The sequence below is a fragment of the Neophocaena asiaeorientalis genome, unplaced genomic scaffold (genome assembly GCF_003031525.2).
Source record: "Neophocaena asiaeorientalis asiaeorientalis breed wild unplaced genomic scaffold, Neophocaena_asiaeorientalis_V1.1 scaffold329, whole genome shotgun sequence".
Classification (NCBI taxonomy): domain Eukaryota; kingdom Metazoa; phylum Chordata; class Mammalia; order Artiodactyla; family Phocoenidae; genus Neophocaena; species Neophocaena asiaeorientalis.
Genome location: NW_020175082.1, coordinates 416,433 through 427,437, shown reverse-complemented (window position 1 = coordinate 427,437; position 11,005 = coordinate 416,433). Strand labels below are relative to the sequence as shown.

The 11,005-nt window shown below is 32.2% G+C and overlaps 1 protein-coding gene across 3 annotated transcripts in view; it reads right to left on the bottom strand.

The window, feature by feature from the left end:
* Window positions 1-230: 230 nt before the first annotated feature.
* Window positions 231-11,005, bottom strand: part of CPNE8 (copine 8) — a 303,498-nt gene continuing 292,723 nt past the window's right edge. For 2 of the 3 annotated variants that reach the window (XM_024764160.1, XM_024764163.1), the window contains 2 exons: window positions 9,468-9,541; window positions 298-2,124 (listed from right to left, as the gene is read on the bottom strand). In XM_024764160.1, coding sequence (XP_024619928.1) covers window positions 1,936-2,124; window positions 9,468-9,541 — 263 coding nt within the window. In that variant the 3' untranslated portion in view covers window positions 298-1,935. Of the gene's footprint in view, window positions 2,125-9,467; window positions 9,542-11,005 lie in introns of all 3 variants that reach the window. The other variant, XM_024764161.1, reaches the window with a different exon arrangement.

The window sequence follows — 11,005 nt, the reverse complement described above, 5'->3', positions numbered from 1 at the left end:
TTTCATTTATGCAACAAAGAGACAAGTCTAGGTATTTTCTAATCTTATGTATAGAACTAACATCACATACATTTCTTATGGTTATTCTCAGCCATACAAAGGATAAGGCTTGTAACTGGGACTGTTTCTTAACCATTTGCCCCCACTAGGTTTGGGCATACTACTATTTAAATAAAGAAGTGTACATCTTTCACTTTTTCTGATCAATTCAAATAAAAATAACATGTTTGACAAAAAGGAAATAATATTGATCTTATTTATTTTCATTCTTTAGAACTGATGAATGAAGGCAAATAATACAATTGTAGGCTAATAAACTATACTGACATAAATATTTGAGACCAGTAAAGGAAATCATCAGATTCCATGTCATTTATACATAAAGTTTACAGAGCAAATAGTTAATCTTTAAAAGATTTTAATATATACTCCAAAATGGACAATTTAGGAGTACATAATTATATAACATCGATTCTGTTAGATATGTGAATGTATATATTTTTGTTTTCCGTAAAATAGTTTCATGATTATAAAAGTCACCCTTAGTCAACGTGGGACAAAGAGAACAACATACAGTAGAAATAAACCAAGTAGTAAATAGGGTATAAGTAAGGAAAATATTATAAAGCAGTTACATTGTTGACACAAAAGAAAAAAAATAAATTCACTTTTCTATTACTTAAAGGTAATTCACAATCATTTCCAGGAATTCTGTGAGAATTTAAGGCCATTTGTTCTAAAGATATGTTTTAATTTAGACACAACTGTCATTCTTGTCACAAAACTGCAATTCTCATAAAAACTGTACATGCAAAAACTCTTTACAATTAATTGTGGATAGGCAGATCAGTCAATATATAGGAGTGGGTTATTTCACAAATGTGTTGTGCACTACGTCACATGGTTGTGTATATTTAACTGGGAATTTCGCAAAAAACTTCCAGCCTGTGCACCCTGCGTGGCAACTTGGAAAGGAATTCAAATCAAGAGAGCCAGTATCCATTTGACTTAAAATATCTAGACAAGGTACAATGAAATACAAAGTTTAAAACATCTGCTACATGGTTCACAGTCAAATATTCTGGATTTTAGCCTTTCTACATAGTATTGTAATATAAAGATGCTACTTTTTACACCAAGTATTTTCTGTGCATTTGCAGTTCACGATGTTTGACTTTTTATTATTTCTACTTAGCATTACAAAACATAAACAAATTGCAGTCTAAATTTAGAACCCAAACTTCATGAAAAATGCATGTTCTTTCAGAATACACATCTGCTAAGTGTAAACTCCCATACTTGGCAAATGGCACAGAGGAACTGATTACTAAGTAGATACAGCTTCATAAGATAATTCACTTACTGAGAAATATGAAAGTATATTTACCTTCCCTTGCTTGCAATTGCATTTCTCCAGACAGTCATTCAAAGAGATATTGCTCTTGTGATTATAGCTATTGCAATTTAGAAGACAAAGGACTCAATATTCAAAACTTGTATTCTTAAGAACAGTTATAAAAGTATTGGAATCTAAAAAGTAGTAACATGTAAACATTGATATAGAGAGACTGCTTTCCTATATACATAGCAGTCAAGGACAATATTTGAGTTAAAAACACAGGTTGTGCTTTTTCCCAACAGTACATTGGAAATTAACTGTTTCTGTCTAGAAAACATTTAAAGATTCAGAGAATACATCCATATTTTGCTTCAAGCATTTAAACAATTTTTCTGTTGCTCATGCAACAACCGTATTTACAGTTTTGGTTTAGGAAGATAATAAATTTTGGATCCAAGAAAGCATACAAACCAATACTGCTGAAACCAAACTGAGAAAAGTATCTCATTCCCTGGTTCCTTATAGAGCACCAGGAGAAAAGCATGGACTCAGCAGTTCTAACTGAAGTGTAGTTACATTAGCATTTTGGAGCACAGTCATATTTGAGTATGTAACACATGTGTAGGTGGGGTGTACGGGGGAGGTGCAGGTGATGGCTTGATTCCTCTGGTCCTCATGTAGGAGAGAAACTGCTCTGGGATCTCCGCTAGGACATCTTTAGCTAATCTAGCCATGCTGAGTATGTGGTTTCCGCTTCTGTCAATATAATCTCTGAATGGCACAAACTAAATCAGAGGTGAAAGAAAGTTATTTAACAGACCTTAGCATGCTATTTAAATAAATAAAAAAATAGACACAAAAACCAACATATGTAAACATTTGGTTGTAGGAGAATCAGAGAAGCCTGGAGTAATGGTGAGATGCATGATAATAACTATGCATTTTAAAGACATTTGATTTATTACAAATAGCTCTAACAGTGACCACAACTTTCTAATATATACTTTATCTAAAAAGGGATGTAATCTTTACCTATGTTTTTCCCCACAATAACTCTTGTCTCCGGGTCCTGATACACCCATCATGTTGCTACATGTATTCTGCAGTTTTGAGTTCTACACCTAATTGGATGGAGCATTATCCTCTTCAGGGCTCAGTTTCTTGTCAAAGGGAATTAATGTATGCTTAATTCAGCTTTCAATGTAGAAGTATGACTCAAATCAGGGTTAAAAATAATGTATATTGTTAAAGAGTCCTAAACACATGTAAAGTATTTTTAATTATATTACTAGACCATCAAATCACATAGACAATACAAAATTTACACAGTTCACATTAGTAGGTACCCAAAATATTCAGTACATTGAATCATGCCCCAAATGTTTGTTTTTTATATCTGTTATTTGGAAAGGCAAAAAATAAACAACCAAAAACCCTCAATATAAGATTTTGGTATACTTCTCATTGAAATATCATCAAATATCAATATTCTTATTTTTACATTACATAAAAATGATTGTTCTATCTTTATATAAACAATCATGTGAGAATAATTATCACTGAATACTCTGGCAATAGATTGCCTGATTCCATTCTCATTTATAATGGTTACTTAATAAACACTGTGCTGTTTGTTGGCATTAGTTCAATTTCCCCTTGCAAACATCATGATTCTTGAAAGCAACTGGGAATGATTGTAACTGTTAATGTTGTGATAGTTTGGGGACACAGTAATTTTAGGTCTTGGAGAAAAGGCACAGCGAAGACATTTCAGGAGGTTGAACAATTTTCAAATATAATATTTTAAAGTTTATATTAAATCAGTTTTTCCTCCAGAGAAACAGAGTGTTCACACTCTCATCTCATACTGTAATGTAACTGTTTTAAATTTATTTTGAAAAATTTACTTTTGATTTAAGCAGTTACTCAAGGTGTGTCTTCAGAAAATTAACTTTTATTAGGAAGCAGACTTTAAACCACTCAGGTTGCGACAGATAAAGCAGGTTAAAATGTTAAGAAATCAAAGAGCAAATGTAATACCATTTATGAAGTGAAAGCAGTCTCTTTTAAGGAAGAGCAGAAACGTACTCCTTTCTTTTTAAAATAAGGTACCTTATAGACAGAAGCATACACATATGACCATAATTTTACCCTGTCTTGATACCAGGTGGAAAACTCAGCACAACTTTTAGAAAAGTGTGATAGAAAGGTGACAAATCTTTCTCTTACCCTAAAGGTAGCTAAGTAAGGGTAAGGAAAAACTAACAGTGAATATAATATTCAGCTGAGAAGAGAAATAGGAGGATATGAACATTTGTGAAGTCATATAATCTGACTTGGACAAGACCTGACAAAGAGGTGCAAACAAATTTAGGTTTATTTTTCTCTCTGGAACTATAATTAGAAAGGTAAGAAAATAAGAATCAACATAGTGAGGGATTAATAAGAAAAAGATCTCTAATTTCAGCTATAGCTTATTTCATTCTTATTTTAAAAGGCATAGTATTTTTTAAAAATTTAGTAATGATATGGCTAGTATATACATAATTACCTTTTTTTCATTTTATTTATTTTTTAACATCTTTATTGGAGTATAATTGCTTTACAATGGTGTGTTAGTTTCTGCTTTATAACAAAGTGAATCAGCTACACATATACATAATTATCTTTTAAACTATTTGTTAGGAGATCAGTTTTTGAAGAATCTATAGCTAATACCTACATTTCAGGGAAATGGCAACACTCTAGCAGATAGTTGATACTTCTCTAGGGAAGGGGGATATTATACCTGCTGTGTTTTTCCTTTACCTCAACTTTGCTCTTATATTTACTTTTACTTTGGTCTTTACTCTTCTCTTAGACCATGGTAATTAAATTCAATTATCTTTTTACTCCCTATTCTCAGAAACTCTGGAATTAGACTTCCCAGGTTCAGATGCTGGTTCTGCTGCTTATTAGCTGTGTGGTCTTGGTATTCTCTCTGACTCAGTTTCCTCTTTTATAAAATGAGGATAATAATAATAATGCCTACTTCATTAGGTTGCTGTATTAAATAAGTCAACATAAGTGCATAAAATAGTGTTCAACTCATAATATGTATAGTATGATAGTCATTATTATTACTATTCATTAATTTATAAATTATGTGCAATATAAATATGAGACTTCTTTCTAGTCTTTTATTTACATTCATATCAAACTTTAACTATTTTTACCAATTTTTTATCTCTTTCAAACTCAGGTACCAGTATTATAATCTAAAACTGTAATTCCTGACCTTTTTGTTATTTTAAAACACCTGCTGTTTCACCTTTCCAGCAAATGCTATAGGATGTGCTAAATTTTTTATTGAAGTAAATATAAATTCATTTTTAAGAATGTTATGGGGCTTCCCTGGTGGCGCAGTGGTTGAGAGTCCTAAAAAAAAAAAAAAAAAAAAAAAAAAAAAAAAAGAATGTTATGATACTCTGGAATGTCAAAACTAAGATTCATAATCACTATTCTCATAATACATACACTTCTACTCATCTTTAAAACATGTTCATAAACAATGGGTAAGAAAGAAATCTTAATTTTCAGCCGAGGAGGGAAGTATATATCTCATTTAACTTATGTTTGCTAAATGCAGGCACAGATTCTGATACGTCTCTTGAGTATTAAGGGACCTTGCCCCTGGGTTAAGCGTAACTGTTATAGCAAGTGATATTATCTACAGGAGCATGTGTGTTGGGAGCAGAGAAAAAGATGTTGAGAATCTTCTACTCACTAACCTAAATTATCTAATCCTTTTCCAAAGGAATATTCATCTCTTCAGTCAAGTCATGAGGTACTTCCCTAAGTGAGAGATGAAAATGACAAGTGTCTCTGTTTCCTTTACCTCTTATTAATGTTAAACCTTACACTTTTGATGACAAAAATATATTCTTTCTTTTTGGACTATTGCTGATATCCTTCTACAGTAACAATTTTCCACTCAACTTCTCAGACCCCTCTGTTTATTGTCCCTTTTAATCACTAATTTCTGATCACTGTACCTGGGGACCTCCTGTTCAAAATAACACTCACACATTTGTGAATGTATGTTGATCACTGACTATTACCACAAATTAACTTGGACCCTTAAACTGTTCAGGTTAGAGGAACAAATCAATTTTTACTTTGCACTCATTTATCCCATTCATATGAAGAATACAAATAAATGCATTCTGTTCAGTTGAAATATACCATTTCCTTGACACGCTACATCTTTCTTTTAGCATCTATCCTGTACAAGGAAAATGTTCTATGTGGTTGCTCTAACAGCTAGCTCTGCCTATTTGTGAAAAAAGTTTGAATCAGTTTGGGCAAATGAGCTTTTAGTTGTGGTTCTGCTCAATTTTATTTGATTGTTCCTACTTTGCAGAGCTCCATTAGTGATTTTGAAGTCTAAGCCTTCAAGGTAATTATTCTCCTTTTAATGAAAGATATGATTTAAGTATAATTTTTTTTTTAATTAATTTATTTATTCATTTATTTTTGGCTGCTTTGGGTCTTCATTGCTGCGCACTGGCTTTCTATAGTTGCAGCGAGCCGGGGGCTACTCGTTGCTCTGCAGCACGTGGGCTCTTCCCGGTCGAGGGCTCGAACCCGTGTCCCCTGCATTGGCAGGCAGACTCTCAACCACCGCGCCACCAGGGAAGCCCCCTTAAGTATAATTTTTAAGGGAGTGATAGGCTGGACAGCAGCTGAATGCAGCCAGGAGAAATGATATTGCATTATATACAATGGCCAATCCACAGCACAAGCAAGCAAAGAAACAAATGGAAAGCCTTTACATACATTGATTTAAGAAAATAATTCATTTAAGTTTTAGAATAACAACCATAGACTCTCTTCCTGCATACTGTTTATATTATAGTCATATGAGAGTGAATCTTGAGGCAATGAACATAATCACACATAAGACTGACTACAGTGTCATATATCAAGGTACAGTTACTATGAAATAGTGACATCAAAATGCCTTCCCACAGGACTATGCCAAAATACTAACTAATAATAATAACTGAAACTGATATTAATGCATTTATTGAGCAACTGGTAGGTGAGAGGCCTTCTGCTAAGTGATTTAGTACAATATCTCATTCAGTTTATTACAAAACAAAAAGGTAAGAGAGCCTAAATAGACCTTATTTTCTGATATTATTTTAGCCAGCAGTGTTTATAGCATTGATTATGATGGCTTAGATATTTCCTGGTGGTAGGAAGATTGACAATATTACTCTTGGTGTGCCCTTGCAACCCCAATATTGTAAATATTCAAGAATATTTCTATTCTTAAAAGTAACTCATTTAAAAAATGTTTTAGTGAATGGTAGGACCAGGAAACCTGTAATGGTGGAAGGTTTTAAAATTTTATTCAAGGTGAGAGAAAAAATGTTAATTCTTGAACACAATGTGATATATAAATGTTTACCCTGGGAACTTTTTTTTTTTTTTTTTGCTGTATGCGGGCCTTTCACTGTTGTGGCCTCTCCCGTTGCGGAACACAGGCTCCGGACGCGCAGGCTCAGTGGCCATTGCTCACGGGCCTAGCCGCTCTGCAGCATGTGAGATCTTCCCAGACTGGGGCACGAACCCGTGTCCCCTCCAACGGCAGGCGGACTCTCAACCACTGCGCCACCAGGGAAGCCCAGTGGGAACTATTTTTAATAGACCAAATACCATTTAGCAACTTTTCCATGAAATTAGAAAAGAGTGCATCAGATATCCTTAACTAAATATAGACATGTAAGTCAAGGTGTCACTGTCATTCAGGAGGCTACTAATTCTCTGGGAAGATTTTAGTTTCCTGTTCAGTATCTGTGAGATCTCATGACTCTTTCAGTTCAACTTTACATGGTAGAATCCCTTGAGTGTTTAGCTATATCGTCAGGTGTCTTCAAAATCTTTGGTGATCTCAGTGTCACTTAATGGTGATAGATTAGTCTCAAGATTTTGACTTTCAATGAGAGGAAATATATAATTATATATATATATATATGTATATGTGTGTGTGTATGTGTGTGTGTGTGTGTGTGTGTGTGTGTGTGTGTGTGTGTGTTTATGTATCTTATACTGATAGGTAACAAAGTATTTTCATGTCTGTTACTTCCTCTGAGACTCACCACATCATGGAAAGAGCGAAGATAAAAGAATGGAGAGTCTGGAGGTAACGAATGAAAGGCTCAAGGGAGATTTACTGACATGTTCAAGATCATAGATCTGAGTCCTATCTCACTGTTCTGTCCAATGTAGCATATCCAATTAGAGATGAAATACTTTCATGATCAAGGGAATTTTTGTTTTATAAATAAAATAACCAACAACAGTTGGTTGTCACTAACATAACATGTTAATCCTCTTAAAGTAAATCTTAATGATGTGAGCAATCTTAACTATCTTCTAAGGGAGAGAGTAATACCAGTTTCCCTTAAGCAGCATTTAAGTGATACTATGAGATATAAAGCTGTCTCTTTTAACTTTGTAAAAATGCATTACAACAGCAACATAATACATTTTAAAGGACTTCAAATTCATACTTCCATGCAGTAATTTGATTTTTTGGTTACTGTGAACTAGACATTATGGAGAGATTTTTAGAAAAAGTGTAATTACTTGGACTTATAATTATGCTAATCAGCATAAGGTGAATAATCGCGGGTCTACTTAAAAACAACAAAACATCGTGGGATTCTTAAATAGATGACCACATCACCATGTTCCCTTTCTCAGCTGCTTTTAAATGAATTATTCATGTGTGCGTGCTTTTTACGCTACCAAGAACATTAGGTTAAAATGTTAACATTTTAATGTTAATATTTAAACATTAGGTTTAAATCATATTTAATTATCTTCTTAAAAAACTGTTATACAGATGTTTCTATTTTAAAACTTAATTTTGCTGACTGATGAAGAAGAATGCTTTTTTATCTTTGTCAAGATTAATCTTTATAATATATTTACAGATTATTTTACATTATTCTCCCTCTCTAATTTTTAAAATTATTTTTGTTGTATTTTACCGAGTTCTATTTCAGTAATGTAATGTATTTTATATATACTATCTGATAAAATCTTTAAACAATGCCAGAACACTGAAGTTTAGAAAGCTTATCCAAGTTATCACAGTGGACAATCCAGGATTTGAACCAAATTCTCTTGGATTCCAAATTAGATTATCTTAATGACTGCATTATGAGTGAATATATAGGTTATTATTTAGGAGATAATATTGAATTCCATTGTTTGCTCCTTTAAGTGCTCAAATTGTACTGAGAACTTTCCTTTCCATTTAGTCTTCCCTTCACAGTCTTTTTTTGCTTCTGACTTCCTAAAAGATATGAAGACTCTAAAGTATGCAGAAATTTAGTTGATTTAATTCCTTTGTTTCAATTATAAATTTTAACTGCCTTTTTTCTTTCTATTCGCTCCGAGAATAGTAGGCTTTAGTTAAGTATTTTTCTTGATTCTAATAGAATTATGAATCATATATATATCTATATATCTATATATAGAGATATATAATCTATTATTATGTTATATTTTATTATAGTATTATACATATTATTATGTTACCATGTATTATATTATTATTATTTATATATTTTATATAATTTTTATATTTATATATAATTATAAGATCTATTTTTCCACTTTTCTAACCATAACCTATGGGAGAAATAGAACAAAATCTACATTTTTGGTTTGTTTCTACTAAGTTTACTTACACTGAATATGTATCAGATGTCTTAAAATATATTTAATTTTTATTGAGGTCTAAGTAATAAATAAGCATCATTAAAAGCCTGTTATATTTCTAGCTTTTAATTTTACTAAAGATCTCAATGATATTTTCTGGTAATAATAAAGTAGGAAAAGACACTTATTAACAATTCTATTTTATATATGGTGAACATGAAGTATGGGTGAAAGTAATTTGGTGCTTATTCTAAGCCATCACTTAACATGCATTTTATAGAGAATCAACTGCCTAAATTAAACAGAACCTGAGATGCTTGATTTCAATTTAAACTCTTCATTTACAAATCAGAGCTGACATGGGCTCTTCACAATGAACAAAATAAATAATTTTCATTAAATTTCTTACCTGCACAATGTCCCTTTCAGCATATTTTCCTCTGGAGGAAACTCTTACATCATCTCCATCCAATTCAACCATTGCTTGAAAATAAAATAGGATCATTTATTCAGTGCATTTTAGCTAAATACTGTAAAAAATGTAGGCAATAATGAAATCAAGATGTATGAAGTAGAAATATGTCCTATGCCAAAGGCAGGAAGCTGGTTGATCCTTTCATCTCCTCGGTGATTTCTTCCACAAAACTTAACTGAGTGCAAATTTTACAAGTGGAGAAAGCAAGCTAAGACCTCATGTGACCCTTTGAAAGATGAGGAGAGCCTGTGCAGTGTAGAAGTCTTTAGGTACATCTCCCCATTCCATAGATCCTTAACTCTGGATTACATGCTTACATGACTGATTCAGCAAGTGATGCTAATTCATTCAATTTTAATTTTTTCTTTCTAATTTAAGAAACTAGGCACTAATCATTATAGAACTTCCAATAACAATTTGAACTTTATTCTCTTTGAAACTACACAAAGCTATATAATCATATTGTCTGTAATCTTTTTATGAATAGATTTAAAAACAAAAAGGTATTTTCTCTGCTCTTATAGTGATTGGATAAAGCATGAAATTTCTGAAGTATGATTTTTTTGTTGATTAAAAATAATTTCAACATTACATAGGTCAACTGGTATTTGGGAATGCTGTGATATAACAGGACAGCTGGTATACAATAATGTTACGCTGCAATTAAGAACATTTTCCAGAGTTTAATGTTTCAGTGAGAATTCTCTAAATAACTAATTACACGAGGAATGCTAAGTTGTACTTAAAGTATATTCTCGTACTAATAATCCATTTTGTATGCACATGATATTCACCAGACTCCAGAGAGCCACTTGCAATTATGTTTGCTTTGTCGCCTTCTAAAATATATTAGAATACAATCCTCACCTTTTCACTAGTTTCCTCAGTGCTTGGATAATGCATTTGGGTTAAAGACATTTTACTCTTTTTTCCTATTTTATTTTTTTTTGATTGAGGTATAATTGACAAATAACATTATATTATTTTTAGCTATATAACATAATGATTCGCTACTTGTATATATTGTGAAATGATCACCACAATAAGTCTAGTTGACCATACATAATTAAAAATTTTTTTTCTTCTCATGAGAACTTTTAATATCTATTCTCTTAGCAACCTTCATATATGCAATACAGTATTAACTATACTAACCACACTGTACATTACATTCGTGCGATATACTTATTTTAAAACTGGAAGTTTGTACCTTTTGACTTCCTTCACCCACTTCACCCACCTCCAATGCTGGCAAGCCTTTGGCAACCACCAATCTGTTTTCTATATCTATAAGCTTGTTTTTTTTAAAAAACAGGTTTTGAGTTTTACTTTTCTACACATGTTCAGGGATCAATGTCTGGGCTGAAACATTGCCAGTACACATAACTGTTAGTGAGCCATCATCCAATAATCTCCTTAGATATATATGTCATAATTTAGTAACATGTAAATTATCAATAATAAGGTAATTA